We start from the raw sequence: 16,961 nt of genomic DNA on the forward strand, positions 1-16,961 counted from the left end.
CTGCCGCTGAGGTGGTCCCAGAGGTCAGCAGGATCCCCTACCCCAGCCACGGGGATCCCTTGTGTCCCACCAGGGGATCCCTCTCGCGGCCACGGAGCATCCCTCCCCCAACTCGTGGGGATCCCATCCCCACGTGTCCCGTTAGGAGCCGACACCTAAGAAGGGGAACTACATTTCCCAGGGCCGCTTGCGCCCGAACGACGGAAGAGGTGGGCTGAGTCGCACATTCTGTTCCGATTGGCTGGCCAGGGGCACCCCGAGCGGCTATTGGCTGGGCGGGCGGCCACGTGGGGCGGCGGGAGTCAGGCCGATCACGTGGGCCCGTGCGGAGCGGGCCGGGAGCGGAGCGGGAACCGGGAACCAGGAGCGGCCGGCCGGGCTCGGGCCGGGCGTCTGGGGCAGCAGGCCCCGCCCGGCCTTGCCATGCTGGGCGCCCGGGGCGGGTGGCGGACCCTCCGCCGCTGCGCCTCCCTGCCGCGGGCCATGCGGCTGCGGGTGCGCGAGGCGCTGGGGGCGCGGGAGCCGGCGGACGCGGTCAGAGTGCAGGTGTGTGCCCGGGAATGGCCCGGCCCGGAGCCTGAGCGGAGGGGAGGGAAACGTGGGAGCCCTGCAGAGCGTTCTGCTGAGCTCCCAGATCTCCTCTGCAGTCGCGCAGAGCCTCCCCGTGCGTTCTCCAGCCCTGCCTGCTCCCTTCGCTGCTGTGGCAGGCAGCGGAGCTTTGGAGTCACTCGGCAGGTGCAGAGGAGCCTTGTCGCTGTGATGGATTGTACTGAATGTGCCCTCCACCACGCTGGCTTTATTACCCGTTCTGTTCCCGAGAGCGAGCCATTGCCTGCGTGCTGTTGTTTTTAAAGCTTTTCCATAGTTCTTGTGCCACGTACATCCAGGTTTAGAGCAGTGTTAGTAGAACTATCGAATAGCACTTACGTTTAAATACAACTGACGTTTGTATTTGGCTCCTCTTGAGAACCAAGATAGCCTGGAATTAATGGGCGTTTTAGCTATGGAGCAGTTTTCCTTGGCATAGGATTGTGTGTTCCCCTGTTTTCTGGTGTTTCCAAATGGCAGAGCGGTGGTTGCACAGACGGAGTCCCTGCTTCAATGCAGAGCTGTGCAGTTGTCAGTATTTCTTCTTGAATGTGAAAAGGACTGGGGTACTGGGTAAGAGTTTTAAACAAAACTGAAAGAGGTTAGATTTAGATTTATAGGAAAGAAGCTTCTCACCGTGGGGGTGGTGAGGCACTGGCACAGGTTGCCTAGAGAAGATGTAGCTGCCCCATTCCTGGAGGTGTTCCAGGCCAGGATGGGACTTGGAGCAACCTGGTCTAGTGGATGGTGTCCCTGCCCATGGCAGTTAGAACTGGATAACCTTTAAGGTCCCTTTCAATTCAAACCTTTCTGTGATTCTGCTGACCCAAAAACCAGTTTGTAGCACACTGGTATTCCTGCTCACACATAGGTGAAGCCTGATAGGTTTGGAAGAAGCTCATCCTGTATTGGTTCTTCTCTGATGTAGTTTAATGAATGATGCAAGCTAGAATAAACTGATGCTAAAATTTGCAGTAGTGGCATTCCTCCCCCTTCCCTGTCCTCCAGAGCATTGCTGCTTTGCTCTTCCCCTGCACAGGCAAAATGTGGGGGTTTTAAACTGGGCTAGGGATGTGGTCTGGCTTATGGCCAGATTATTGGGATATGCAGTCTAGTCGTTACAGTCAGGATTGTCACTTCTATTGTACATTCATTCTGCTAAGATGTGAAGTGGTCAAAACATTGCTGCCACAGCCTCTCCTGCTCTGATAAAAGCCTGTGGGTATGCTCTTACTTCCTATTGTAGGAAGGCTCCTCTTTTATTTAATTGATCCCAGAACAGCTTGATGAGGTGGCAAAAAATATTCCTGAGAATTTTTCTTTGTTCATTTTTATTGGTGTGTTTTGTTAAGAAGTGTTTGTGGGGAGGGAAACTGAGGAAAAATATCTGCTGTTCTATATTAAATGTGTATCCAGTATAACATACATGGTGTTTTCTGGGGATTTCCTGGAATACAGAGGATAAGTACAACAGCTTCAGGCTTGCTACTGCATGAAATACCTTTTACTTTAACCGTACAAATAAGAGGATGCCCGGATGATCTTGTTTCTTGCATTAGTTCTTCCTTTGGGTGGAACACTCTGCAGGGGTGGTTTGCCCTGCCTGACTTACTAGGTTCATGTCTTTAAAATCTTCCATGGTTCTTACATGGAACACAGAAAGCGTGTTACACAAGCCTGTGTAATGCTTTGCCTGTGTTAGCAGTCGTTCTTCAAATTATAACATGTTTTACTTGTGGTGCTGTTTAATTCTTGGCTTGATCTCTCTGGGTGACGGAAGTAGATGAATTTGCATTGGTTTGTCTGGTATAAAATCCCTGAAGCACTTGCACAGTTTGAAGTCATTGGGACTATTTGGCCCCTTACAGTTAAGAAAAAGATGAAACTGGTTGGAAAAGGCAGTTTGGTTGTTTAATCAGCACTGGTTTTGATTCTTCTCTACAATATTGTTGGAAGATGAGCTGGAAGGCCCCTGGCAGATAGTTTTGCTTTGAAAGCCAGCTTTGTCTCAACTCTGGTGAGCTGAGGAACAACTGTAGGAGTTCTCTTTTGGATGCTATTACTATTGCTTGCTGCCTTGGTACTGACTTTTTAAGGGAAAAATATTTCCCTTAAAAAAAGTAATTAAAATTTATATGTCGTTAAAAAGCTCAAATTAAGACATTAGCCTGCATTCTACATGATCAGTTCTACTATTTCGCTGTTAGAAAGAATTTGGGTATTATTAGTTTAATTCTTTTCATAAAACTGGACAAAGTATTTCTAAATTTTTTTTCTTATTATCTTTTTTTTTTTTTCATATGCTCAGTGAAGCAGTCTTGAGTTTGAGATGAAAGGAGAAACATCCAAGGCAATAATTTTTTTTTGGTTTTGCATGAATATGTAGTTTTTCATGTGAATCTATTGGCTGCAACATTATTTTACCATTCCAGCAATTTAGGCCACATAAACCACTAGTGAACAGATTTGAAGATTTGAAAGATTGGAACCTTTCTACAGGGATACAACAATAAAACTGATACTGAAAACCATCAGAATGGTCATGAGTGTATTGTAATGCAGAATGGTGCATTACTGGTCTCCCCTCTTTTAGTAAGAGTTCAGAAGGGACATCACTGATAGAAGTATGCACTTTGCCAAAACACTTGACATTTTCAGAATGCTTTGTTGCTTCCTTTATTCTCAGCTCCCCAAAGATGCAGATACATCTTATTAATCCTCTCTGTTCTCAGGAAGAGAGTCTGCCTCAGAAGGATGTCTCTGCTTAAGGATTTTTTTCTCTCTACTTTGAAGTCAAAAGAAAAACTGACGCTAACTTTTTTTCTCTTCTTGTTTTTTTATTATGATTAATTTTTTGCCTCTAAAGAAACAGTTACTTTGATTTCAGTAAGAACCTGAAATAGGCCTGAAGTGGTGTGTCCAGCTCAGCTGGAAGAAGAGCATGAGCGCACAGCGTTCCTGCCAAAAAATAACAAATCTCTTTTTCTTTTAGGGCTGGGTCCGCTCTGTCCGATCCCAGAAGGAAGTTTTGTTCCTGCACATAAATGATGGCAGTTCTCTGGAAAGCCTCCAGGTGGTTGCTGATCCCAGCCTGGAAAAGAGGTAGGTCCATTTGAAATAACTGAAGAAATATATGTGCTGAGCAGTGCTTGGAGGGGTTTGCTTAGGCCTCCTTCCCTGTGCCAGGGACTCGCCAACCACATTTGTCCCCACCAAGAACCCCTTTCAATAAAATCCTGTCAGTTTTCTCCCCACTTGTCCAACATTCCTGCCTTGTCCTAAATTCTTCTATAGCTTTGTTAATCTCTTCCCATTCACACCTCTGCATTTAATGATTTTTCATTTCATCAGTTAAGCTCTATGGCTACAGCATCGCTTGTGATCTCAAGTGATCCAGCTAAATTAACAGAAATGTCTTTTCTGAATGTAGTTGTATCAGCACCTAGTTAAGCTGTTGTTTTTTCTTGATTTCTTAGAGACCTGACTTTTGGAAGTGCAGTGGAAGTGCAGGGGAAGCTTGTCAAAAGTCCTCATAGGATGCAAAACATGGAGCTGCAAGCTGAAACCATTCATGTGGTGGGACCTTGTGATATTTGGGTATGTCACTGCAGCAGGAGGGATACAACTGCTGGAAATCAATTTTTGGAAGGTCCAAGTATACAGTAAAACATGCTTGAAACTGTATTTTCTTTAAGTCTGAGTGGTCCTGCAGACTTTGTCAGCAGTGTCTGTAGGCTGCATGAAAGGAGAAACACTGGATGATCATGAAAGCTCATTTCTGGGGCAGAGCTGTTTCTTCAGGGAAAATGTGCACAAGCTGACAATGTAGAGTTTGCCTTTATCCCACTCTGAAGCAATTATCTGTGCAGGTGGCTTACCTGGTAAGTCTGGCTTGGTTATAAATTGGAGAAACAGTGGAACTGGCAAGATGCTTCAGGTTGTGCAGCTGGAAGAACCATATCTGGCACAGGCACATTCAGAAACAGCCTTCTGTTGCAGCATTGAGGGGAACAGCTGGATTTCAATGGGGCTCAACCTCCGAAAGGTGGAGCATTTTATAGTGCTAATACCTCCTCTTCTGTTCATGGCTCTTGCTCTTCTGTAAGCACTGTAAAATACACAAAATAACCAGAAAAGATAGGCAAGAACATCTAGTTCTTCTGTGCTCTGTAATGATGACTGAGTTTAAGTAGGGAGAAATGGCATTCTGTGAATAGCAGTAAAACTGCATGGACTCCCAAGTTCTCATCCTGTAACTTTGATTTCCTTCTTTTCAGTCATTTCCCCTGAAAATGAAGGAGAGGCACCCGCTGGAGTATGTCCGACAGTTCCCTCACCTGCGATGCAGGAGCAACACGCTGGGCGCCCTCCTGCGAATCCGCAGTGAAGCCACTGCAGCCATCCACTCCTTCTTCCAGGTAGTCCCTTCTGTACCGAGCCTCATGTGTAGAACACTCCACTCAGGCTGGCTTTATGGGAGCAGGTTAGGAGGGAAGGAGCATGATATCTTGCCTGCAGGGTATGGATTTTGCTGGGCCTTGGCCAGACTGTTGCTTATGATCAGGTTAGCGCATCTGTGGCCTGTCAGTGTCTTTCCACCCATTTCCTGTTATTTATCCCTTTCACAGAGTTGCAGTACAGTTGTCTGTGAGTGTGTGGTCTGTGGAATGCAACATAATATGGACTTGTTCAACCCATCCTCTGCAGTGACCTTATGGTTCTTTGTACAGAAGCCTCCTCCCACATGGAAAAATCTGTGATACAGGAACACAGACGGGCTGACTCAGGGCTTCATGTTATTCTGAGTTCTTGCCTCTTACTGCAATACAAGTCTGTGTGGATGCTGTTGGCTGACATTAGGAGACTCCTGTTCTGATTAATTTGGAACTGATGGGTGGAAGCCCCTCATGTTTTCTGAATGTGTCACTCTTATAAGCTGTGGGCACAGCACAGGCATTGTGCAGGCAGTGAATTGACTCTGATGCCAGTTGTCACATAGAAACCATGTGATTCTTTGTGAGTAGACAAAGGAAGGTTACAAATCTTCTAGCACACCTGAGCCTTTCTTTAAAGCTGTTACTGGAAATAAGCATGTTTTAGTTTAGATAAGCTGTCTTTAGTTAGAATAGAGTCATACTCAGAACATTCTGATGACTAAATTCATATGTAATAATTAGTGTGGCCCAAGGAACAGGTTAGAAATGTCAAGGTGAATTCCTGGTCCCACATTTGGTGGTCTTTGTTGACTGCAGTTGCAAAGAAGGCTTGCTTGCTCTAAGAGTTGTCTGTGTGGAATTGCATGGTATTTGGATGACTTTTGTGGGTTTTGTTTGGTGTCGGGGGTGTGTTTTATGTTTTTAAAGAGAAATCCCGTGTCTACCGTGGTAGAAATCCGTGGTAAAGCTGTGGGTTTCAGGATTGTCCCTAACACAGAAGCCAGCTCAGTTGGGAATCAGTCTGTGCCGGTGTCGAGCCACTAGATGGCATTGCCTACAACGGTTTGTGCTTCCAAACCTGGACACCGAGGGCAGCCCAGATACAAAACCATCTTATTCAGGCTTTGCTTCTTCAGATCAGCTTCTGCTCAGGCCCTGACACTCCTTCCCGTTTACAATGCTCAAGAGCAGAGCTCTGTTAAAAAAGTAGAATCTGTCATCAATTTAGCAGCTACACTTAAGTTTTTAGAGGAATAAGAAAGATTTGGTCCCAGACCTGATATTTACAAATGCTTGTGTGAGAACTCTCCTAGCATTCTCCCAGGAATGTCTGGGGTTTTATTCCATTTCTAATGGAAGGAAGTCTTAAAATTGCCACTTGCATTATCTCAAGAATATTACAATTTTTATTTGTTAATGTCAGAATATGCCATAGCTACAAAGTTATTCAAATTATTCAGTAGTATTCAAAATATTCAAAGTTAGTCAAATTATTTGAGCATCTCCACTCACCAAAGCTGTAAGGAGCCTAATGGTGGAAGAAAATAAGTGGAGTTGTTTGAATACACAAAATTATCAAGACTCTCCGTAACTTTAAGAATCTCTATTTTTTAGCCTGTTCATTTCCAGGAATGAGTGGCTAGTGCCAAATGCCTTTGGTTTGGATGTTGAAAGCTAAAATGTCCTCTTTAAATCTCCTGAGAATTGTGGTCCATGTGGGATAGGAACATTGCTCCTAGGCACAGTAAGATAGTTGCATTGTGAATGGCAACTTCCATTCTGCACATTAAGTTCCATGTTTGTGAGAGCCAGTAATGCAACTGGAATTATTTTAAAAGCTTTTATAAGGGGAATTATCCAAGAGGTTTTTAGGGGATTCTCTTATTTCAGATCTGTGCTGCTTGCTTTACTTTCTAAAGCATTTAAGGGATCATCTGTGTGAAATATGCTTCTTTACAGCAACTGCAACCACTGTATGAGGGATTTAGGCATTTTTCAGACATCTCCAGTAGAGCTGGGAGGCCATGTAACCAGCAGGGCTCTGAATATGCAATGAACTGTGTCAGAGGCATGCATTTTGTACTGGTAGACTGATGCTTCTTTCTCCACACAAAGCAAGTAGTTCTGGATCCAAAACTTCCTTCTGTGCAGTAACTGGAGCCAAGTGAAGAGCCAAGGTCTTCGCACCTGTAACCAAGGTAGCCTATAGCTGACTGTGAGGACTTTGCTCCCTCTTGGTTGTGTTACTGTATTCCCACAAAATGCATTGTATGTCCACAGGAGGTTTTTTTTCCAAGTTATTTTTAGTTTGATTCTCAGAGTGGTCAGTAAATACTACTCCTGTCTTCCTAGCCCTATAACGAGCTGGTGATGAGGACCACGACTTCTCATGTGACTGACTGACTTGTAATATTCTGGTAAAAGCTGTGAAGCTAAGATGTATCCATCCACTGAATATTGTGTGGCAGGTGTTTTGAAAACCTAAGGTTGCACTGCAGAGAAATCCAGAGAACAGAGGCTCTTTCTTCATTCAGCCTTACTGGTGTCAGAGGCGTTTGCTGGATTTATGAACTATTATGTGAATGTAATACCTAGAATATGACCAAGCCAGGGTATACCCTGTCTCTTAAAATCAGCTTGACTTCAGTATCTTAGAAGATGCAAGGCAGGATTGATACTTTACTGGTGGTTGGGTGTTTTTAATCTCTTTCATCTAGTCTGTGATTTCTGTCATCCAACACATTTGATCACTTCTTTTAATGCAGCACACGAAGACTGTCCTTTGCCTAACCGCTGCCTTCCAAAAAGCTGAAAAAAAACAAAGTGTTGAGGTCATAGGGATGAATTTGATCAAAACTGCCCAAAAATATAAAATTGCGTAAGGAAGTGAGAAGAAAGGGGAATGGTGTGGAAACAGGCCATTGCAAAAAAAAACCTCATAGTAATGACATAAATCTCTTTTGGTTATGAAACCTAGAGGAGCACAGGTAGTAAACACTGATTTCTAAATCATCTTGGCATTTAGTTTGTCATTTGTCCCTGTAAGGCAGTAGCTGCACAAAAGACTACACGTGCTGTCCTGGCTGGGATAATGGCCTAGTTATGTGTGCTGGTTGATGTCATCCTTCAGGGTGATGTTTGGTATCTTTAGCTTCTTAACTTTGCTGTTCTGTCTGTTCCAGGATAATGGATATGTGCATATTCATACCCCCATAATTACATCCAATGACTGTGAAGGTGCTGGGGAACTCTTTCAAATTGAGGTAAGTTGGGTTGCATAAAATTTGGTTTTGTTGGGTTTTTTTTTTTGTTGTTTTTTGTTTGTTGGGTTTTTTTTGCAAAGGAATTCTTAAGTTATTCAAGGTTAGAGGAAATGTTTATCTTTATAAAACCATTTTACGTACTTCTGTGATTTTTATTTTTATATAGCAATCCTCTGCTTCAGCTAATAATTTAGACGGTTAAGCAGATACATTATCTTCTATTATATTGGTATTTTGTGCATTAATCAGTACCTTTTGTACTGATGAGGTTGTTCCATCCCTGGTACTGTGGAAAAATTTACAGATGATAATGGAGGGAGGTGGAACATCTTAGGAAACAGAACAATGTGATCATAAGAGCCCAAGAGATGGGATGGATCATTCAGGACAGATTACTACACTCAAATATTTCTTAGCTTTGAAACAAAGAATATAATTAATCATGAGATAATCCTCAAAAAAAAAAAAAAGTCAGCAATACCTGAAACTCCTTTTCACCAATGTGTACATACAGGTTCCTCCCTACAAGCTACTCCTGTTGTATGTCGCAATTCTCCCTCAATATTGTCAAGCCTCCCCATAACCACAAAGTACTGCCACAATCTATCATTATGAGTACTTCACATCATGGGTCAGAACCTCCTGTGAAACTGAAGCACAGCCATAGCCACTAAGATCTCCCCCACAGATTTCTCATGATTCCTGACCCCACAGTCATTAATCATACTGCATCCATTAATTCCATCTGCATTTTATACTTCTGTATCTGAAATTCACTCTTCTGTCTCAAACAATGGCCTCCTTGCCACTTACATGTATTGGCTCCGGTTTTGCAGGTGATTCATCTGTAAGCAAAATTGTTGAGGTAGCAGTTACTTGCTATGGGATCGCATCTTCCACTCTGCACAGCCTCATGACAAAAAAAGCTTCTGTCTACTTGTTCTCCAGGATCTCAAGGTCTAACCTGTGCTACTAGTGATTCCCTTCCAGACCAATACATGTGGCTCAGCTTTTTCCTTGCTGGGACAATAGGGTTGATTAGCTAAACTAAATGGTTCCTGTTTAATTGAGATGTCTTAATGCTACCCAGGGTTCACTCCAGGCTGTTGCATGCAAATTAAGACGTGGAAACAAGTGGCACTTAATGATGGAAACATTATGCAGTTTGCAGCTGTACAATGTATTTCGTCTTCAGTACAAATTGTATCCACTTGAAAGCTGTAGAGGATGCAGGACTACAGCGTAGGTGGCTGCTAGTGACAGAAACCCTGATGCAAATGTGAATGAGGTGCTAAATTGTCAGCCTGAAACTTGTATAAACTGGCTTTTACCTAAATGCATGGTTCAAGGCAGATATTTTACTCCTTTCCAGTGGGATTGTTGAGGTGCAAATAATACCTGTCTTGGAGAAATGAAACCACAGCTGTGCTTGAAAGGTGTGCTGCAAGTGCCAAGTCAGACCCCATTAAATGGCCTGTGCCATAAATGAAGGGCTTCACAAACCCACTTGCTGCTGGGAAGAGGGAAGTTCTCCCTGATTTCCTGTTTCTTCTTTGAGTACAGCTTCATTGTCTGGCCTCATTTAGGACTTAGTTTTGTTTCTGCAAAGCCCTGTTCACAATTGGTCCTGGCTAGCAGAGATCTAAGACTGCATGCTATCCTGCTGGGGTTGCTTCACTCTACTGCAGCAGTGACACTGTTTTTTGTCAGTGAAAACGTGGGGAAGATTAAGCCTGCCTTGGGCCATGCATACGATGCTGTCAGACACAAAATAAGAATGACAGAAGGGTGTCAGACATAATAATAAAGGCCTGGTATTTGCAGCAAAGCCCAGAATCTTCATGTGCTTTTAACCAAACCAACTATCAGGACATTCTTTTCTGCTGTATTCAGTCACTTTTTAAACTAGCCTTTAATTCATTGGTTGAACAGGACAAGGGAGAATATAAATTCATGTTCCTCTTATATTTGAGGAGGAGCTAAGATTTCTGGTGATGGGAATTGATGAAAACAACCTTCAAATTAGATTATTCAGTTTCAAAAAATACGTAAATCCTGTTCCTTCAGTGTTAAGGTCTATCTTCTAGCTGAAACCAAAATTGGTGTCCTGTTACTCCTGAATTTGTAGTAGTTGTAGTGCATCTACTGTTAACAGGTTGGGATTTTTTCTACCTTTGGGTTTTGGGGTTTTTTTAGCTCCCTTGGGCAGTACATAGAGCTAATAGTCTCACCAGTTTGGCTGACCTGCTGCAGGTGGAGTAAGTTGAAAACTTTAGTCGAATAGCCTTCAGGACCTAAGTAGAGGCTGCTTTTGCACCACTGTGAACTATTGCCTTTAAATAGCTTTTTTCCAACAGGCAGAATTTTAATCCTCTGATTAAACATCTGATGGCTGCTCAGGCCTGTGCATTCTTTTGAAGTGATGGAAAGTGAAGGGAGTTGGAATATGTTTTTACATGTGAATTGGAGAGATGGGGGAAAAAAACGTATCTGAAGTTACAATGAAAAGGCTTTTTGAAATATGGTCTTTGATTCCTAAAACTCTTAATCCTGTAGGATTTGTATTTGTTTATATGTTCAGCTTCCTCATTACCCTTGTTTGGTTTTGGATGTACTGATTAGTCTGTACATGGCTTTGGTTGGGATGCTCTCATATTAGGGCTTGGGATGGGGGAGAATCCATATTCCCTCTCTGCTGGGCAAATTAACTAAATGTTTTTAAAATGAAGTACTGTAATGGTGAAGAGAGTGCAGAGGACATTTTAAATAATAAATAGGTCACAAGATGGTAACAACTCCAGAGTAAACTTCTCCACCTCAAAAGTGTGTAGGTTTGAGAAGAAACTGCCAGAAGTGTGAAGGCAGCTAGGCAGACCCTAACCCACAGAGAACATCAGCAACACCAGCTTGTGGCTTTCTGCACTGTTGACAGTGTCTTCCTGTGGTGGGAGCATGTAGGGGAGAAAGCATCTTGTTTGTGCTTCTTTCTTTAAAGTAAATATATTGAAAATACTAGAAGAGCTTTGACTGTTGAAAGCAGCGTTTTAGTATCATACAAAGCAGGATGAGGTAATTCTTGAAATAGGGAGGACGCAAATCAGTAGGGGCAGATAGCCTTTACTCTATTTTAATCAGAAAATAATTTTCCCATACCGGCAGTTTTAGCATCTCCACCTCAGCACAGATTCTTTCCTTGGTTTTGAGGGTTTTTTGCTTGTTTTTCTCTTTTATTTCTTCTGAAGTCTGAAATTCTAAGCAGCTTTGTATGTTGCAAGAAACTTTACCCAGTCTCCTTCTGTGGCTGCATCCTAGGAAATCTGCCTTACTTTTTTCTTTGTGACCCAGCTGTATATCTCTTTGCCGCTGTTTTCAGTAGGTTCCCACTCTGTGTGCAGTGCTGAAGACTCCCTGCTTTCTGAGTGTCTTGATCTCTTTTCCACTTTGCTCCCTGGAAAATTTTTTCTCAGCTCTTCAGCTGCTGTGGAGAAAGGTGGAGGCTTTTCTGTGCTATGTAAGAGCCTGTCTGGCTCAGGACACTCCAACTGGTTCAGTGTGGGTCTCCACAGCCACTTTCCCTGTTACCCAGCTGCAGCCTCTTAAGAGAGCTCAGCCTGAAGTGAGTTTCAAAGCTTAACAATTGTATCATGCATTCACAGCTCCTTAAAGTAGATCTCCTATGCAGTTTTTATTGTCTGTGGCTGTATTCCTTTCTGGGACTACTCTCTACATGTAAGGAGTGCTGCACTGATGGCTCAGCAGAGGTAAAATGTGATCTCTTTGAGGCTTGTCTCTTCCCACACACCCACCTCATGGCACCTGAATGGTGTTTGCCTGAGCCCAGAGTCTGGATCAGGACATTGCATTACATGAAAGGATATTTAACTGTAAACCTGAAGAACCACACAGATATAGTTCTTCTCTAAATTGCATCTGGAGATCATACAGTGTTGGGCTTTCAGGGTTTTTTTGCCCCTCACTCACAGGAGTGAATGTCAAAGTTTTTAGGTTCCTGAAGGTGAGGGTTGATGGCTGTGGCACCAGCAATATGTACCTGCTGCTGAAGATGCAGAAACTTACTCCTACCACCCCTTTGGTACTACTGAAAAATATCCTAGTGAGCACTGAAGAAAGTTGGGGTCTGCTGGGGAGAATCACAGTTAAACGCAACAGTATTAGTGTCTGTAAGGTGTTTCCCCTTTCAGAGATGTGTGATAGTCTGGGAGGCAGCCAGTTTCTGGGAGACTGGTGCTTCAGAGATGTGCTTGGCAGAGATCAGAGTAGGCTGGACCTGAGATGAGGGACAGCTTGCTTTTTCATGTTCTAGCTCTCCCATTTTCTGCTCGTTTCTACCTGATTCATATCCGGCTGTCCAGTCCGTATTTATGAGACGTTATGCATTCCAGTACATATTTATGAGATGTGTGTCTCAGCAGAACCAGCTGCTATTGCTCAGTGCAAGTCCAGCTGATCAGAATTAGGACTGGAATTGCAAGGAGGACTTCTTGGAAGTTAGGAGTTTTGCAGGGGTTGTCTAAAAAAGAAAATCCTGTCATGTTTATAATGGGGTGTCACAGAGAGAAAATCTGGATTAAAGATGTGTTTCTGGGAAGCTGCAGCAGCATAGAAGTGTGGGTCTCGGCTAGAGCTACAGCAATGATTTTTATGAGCTTTTCAAGTGTTCTCTGATCCCTTCATGCTTTTGGCTTGCATAGAGTGTAAAACAGAATCAAACAGTTTGTACTCTCCTGAAGCTAATTGCCTCAAGGAGAAGTTAATACAAGACTGACATCAAAGGGAATAATTTTAAATTAAATCATTAGACATTTGAGGAGATGGAGAACAAAACAGGTACTAAATCCAGTTGTTCTTGTATTTAGAATGAGAATAAAAGCCTTTGAAGTTGACGTCAAATACTAGCATGTTCATAGCACATTTACTTTGAGACACCAAGTTGGTTCATACAGGTTCCCTCTCCCTTTTCCCCCATTGTAATATGGATAGTTTTTTTGACTCTGGGATGGAAAGAGCTTGAAAGGAAACCCGTAATTCCCCTCCCAGTCTTTTATCAAGTCCTTGTCTTGGGATTGGGAATTGGGATGTCTATCTAATTGAAGTAAAAGCACCACAGTGTTGTGGCTTTGTTTTGCTAGTCATGGGCATGAAAACCAGTCTCTGTCAGCAGTGAATGGATAGTGTCCCCTACCATTTGTTTGTCTTGTACCAGTGGCTGTGGTTTCATATAATAAAAAAGCCACCTTGTTTGAAAAGGTTGAGCATGAATCTGGGGCACAGGCGCTTGGGAATATTGGCCTGTCCTTGAATGTGTAAAGTGGAGGAATCACCTCCAGTGGTTTAGCTGATACTTGTTCCTGTGAAATGTGCAGCTGCTAATTATGGAATCTCCTCTTGCTGAAGGTATCCCTTCTGAACAAAAAGGGAGGCATTTAATTTTTCCAGCATAGAAAATTTTTCTGCATGAGCTGTGCTGGAGCTCACAACACCCAGTTGTATCAAGTATTGTGCCTTAGGATGAGGAAGAGCAAGTGGGCAGCTGTGGAGAGGGGAGGAGATCAGATAGTGATGGGGCAGTACAATTTTATCTAAATATTGCTGTGTTTGCTCTTCACCTTCTGTCAGAAGCCATTCAGGAGCTGCTCACAATGCAGACAATACATCTGGGGATCTCTGTGACCTCTCAAACAGGCTGCAGGTTTTCAGAAGCCCAGCTGAGTTGTAGATTGTCTCACTTTCTCCAGTCACTTACTGTGTTTCTATTTTCCTTATGTCTCTCTGAGATCACATCTGATTTGGAGAATGAAAAATGACACAAAGTTGTTATAAATAAACCAGGCCCCAGCTCCTGGAGACAGCTGTATCCTGTTTGTGAATTTGGGGGGAAGCACTGAGATTTTGTGGCTGATTTCTTGTTCTTTTCTTGCTTCCAGTTTGTCTCTTTCTCATTGTTTAGAAGTTGCATCCTACAGGATTAGGTGGAATTTTTCACTGGTGGAATAAGGAATGTCTGAACGAAGCTTGCAGGGAAAGAGAAACCAGAAATCATGGCTCTTCAGTGTTCTGGCCATGGTTCTGGGGCTGCAGTATGTGAATGTTTATTAATATCCTTATTGTTTTTGAGCAAATGATGAAAACAGCAGGGACCTGCTTCTGCATCCTTGGAGTTTGGTGTTTGGTTTTTTCAGAACCACAAAACCTCTGAAACAAAGGAAGCAGTTTTGGAGTTACAGCCACAAATTGTCATATTTTCATTGATCTCTGTGAAACGAGGCAAGCTTGCTTCTTTCTTCAGTGTGATGCTGTGAAGAGATAAAACTGCCTTGTGATCTGAGATTTTTGGAAGTCATTGTTTTATCTTCCTGATGAGCAGCAGAGCTTTTTGAGAACAAAAGCAACACCTTCAAGCTCATTGAGAAAAATGGCAGCTTGTAGACTATCAAAGGCTGGTGAACAAAGCTACCTGTGACAGAGCAAGTTGGGGAGTGCTGGAGGCAGTGGCATACTTAGCTGAACGAGCAACACTTAGCATGACTTCTAGGAGCTACACCTTGAAAAGTATATTTCAGACTTATTTCAGAAGAAAGTCTTCATTTGGAAGTGAGTGTAGATCAGCCAGACAGACCTCACATTAGCTTTGAAGTTCCATTCTGTTTTTCTCCTGAACCTTTGGCTCCTACGAAGTTTAGGGATGACATTGAAATATACAAGATGTTGAAACACACTATCATTTATCTTCATGTTTCTTTAAGAGTCACTGAGCTGTGGCCTCTAGAGATCATCTAATCTGTCTCACTGTGCTCAAGCAGGGTCAGCTGGAGCAAGTTGCCCAGTACTCCACAGCTGAGTTTTTTATATCTCCCCAGATGGAGACTTTACAGCCTCTCTGGACAACCTGTTCTAGTACTTGACACAATAAATACTAAAGATTATTCTTGTTTTCAGATAAATTTTTGTGTGTCTTTTTTTAAATCCATGCCTATTGTCTCTTGGGACCTTTTTTTTTTCATTTTTTATTTTCAGAGTGGAACACTGAAAACTGCTAAGTTTTCTATTACTTGTAGATTTTTATGCTTAAAATATCTGATGACCTGAAAAAGCATGCAAAAGCTGAAATGAAACATAGTTTATTTTTCACTGCCTATATAATATGTAAGCTTTGATGTCTCCAAAGTAATATTGTTTCAGTTGTGATATTTTTGAAGACTGAATAATAAATCTTAAGAGGATATTGCATTGCCTTTTTTTTATTACTGTTTGTCTTTTTCCAGTGGAAACAAATTAATTTCCCCATGAAAAGAAAATAACACCGTTTTTAAAGTTTCTGAAAGTCAGTGGGACTGACACAGAAAACACTCCTCTATTTTCTCATCAGGCTTGAAATTGAATTTTGAAGGCAATGCTGTATGAAGCTTCAAACTGCAAATGATAGAGATTCTTCTCTTCCTTCTCGCTGTTCATCTTAGTAGGAAAGTGAAAATCAATGTTTTGAAAAGAGGGAAAATAAACCAGGTACTGTGCTTTTTATTTAAACACCAATGGTCTGATTTGTTGCTCATTGTTACAGACATCAAGAGAGGCAAAGGAGTCTGCAGAAAAGACCCAATTCTTCAATGTGCCTGCCTTCCTGACAGTTTCTGGCCAGCTACATTTGGAAGTAATGGCAGGGTGAGCAAAATTAGATGTTTTCATCTTTGTCTGTGGGATATTCCCAACTGGTAATTTTGGTATCCATTATATATCTGTCATGGTTATCTGCCAGAAGTGGATTGAGTGGCAGTGGCTGGATGATGGGCATGGTGAAAGGCCAGCCTAGACAGAGGGCTGGAGCATCTCTTGTATGGACACAGGCTGAGAGAGCTGGGAATAAGAGGAGGCTCCAGGGAGACCTTAGGGCACCTTCTAGTACTTAAGGGGCTACAAGAGAACTGAGGAGGGGCTTTGGACAAGGAGTGACCGGGCAACGGGGGATGGGTTCAGATTGCAAGAGGAAAGGTTTAAATTAGATATTAGGAAGAAATTCTTTACTTGAAGGTGGTGAGGCACTGGCACAGGTTTCCCAGAGAAGCTGTGGCTGCCCCATCCCTGTATGTGTTCAAGGCCAGGTTGGGTGGGGCTCTGAGCAACCTGGGGTAGTGGAAGGTGTCCCTGCCCATGCCTGGAGAGTTAGAACAGCATTGTCTTTGAGGTCACTTCCAGAACCATTCAGTGAGTCTATACTCTGAAGGGTCTCACAGCATCTTGAGAGTTAATGCTGTGTGCTGTATCTGTGCAGTGCTTTCGCATCTAGAAGAGCTTCATTTGTTTTTGAAGACTGAAGGGATTCAATACCACTTGAGCGGCAGGCCTTAAAAACTCAATGTACTTAAATAAAATAAAAATAAAAGGAGCAGGTTCCCAGAACAGCTATGCTCCATTACGAATAAACACATCTAATTTTAGATGGCCCTGGATTCATTCAAAATGCCTGTAAGAACAGCACACTACTGTAAAATAGGAACATGAAGCAGTAATGTACTGCATGCTGAAGAGCATTGATTTTTTTATTTATCTGTCCTTAGAGAGCAAGGTACATCTGAGTGATATCAATGGAAAAAGTATTTACCAGACAGGTAATCTGCCGAGTTTAGCTTTCTGCTCTATCTTAGAGCAGACTGTGTAC

The 16,961-nt window shown here is 42.8% G+C and overlaps 1 protein-coding gene across 2 annotated transcripts in view; it reads left to right on the forward strand.

Moving 5' to 3' along the window:
* The first annotated feature begins 317 nt into the window (after positions 1–317).
* Positions 318–16,961, forward strand: part of NARS2 (asparaginyl-tRNA synthetase 2, mitochondrial) — a 48,250-nt gene continuing 31,606 nt past the window's right edge. For both annotated transcript variants that reach the window (XM_058864050.1, XM_058864059.1), the window contains exons 1-6: positions 318–546; positions 3,581–3,690; positions 4,065–4,185; positions 4,866–5,006; positions 8,207–8,287; positions 15,867–15,967. In XM_058864050.1, coding sequence (XP_058720033.1) covers positions 424–546; positions 3,581–3,690; positions 4,065–4,185; positions 4,866–5,006; positions 8,207–8,287; positions 15,867–15,967 — 677 coding nt within the window. In that variant the 5' untranslated portion in view covers positions 318–423. The remainder of the gene's footprint in view (positions 547–3,580; positions 3,691–4,064; positions 4,186–4,865; positions 5,007–8,206; positions 8,288–15,866; positions 15,968–16,961) is intronic.

Source organism: Poecile atricapillus, chromosome 1 (assembly GCF_030490865.1).
Source record: "Poecile atricapillus isolate bPoeAtr1 chromosome 1, bPoeAtr1.hap1, whole genome shotgun sequence".
Classification (NCBI taxonomy): domain Eukaryota; kingdom Metazoa; phylum Chordata; class Aves; order Passeriformes; family Paridae; genus Poecile; species Poecile atricapillus.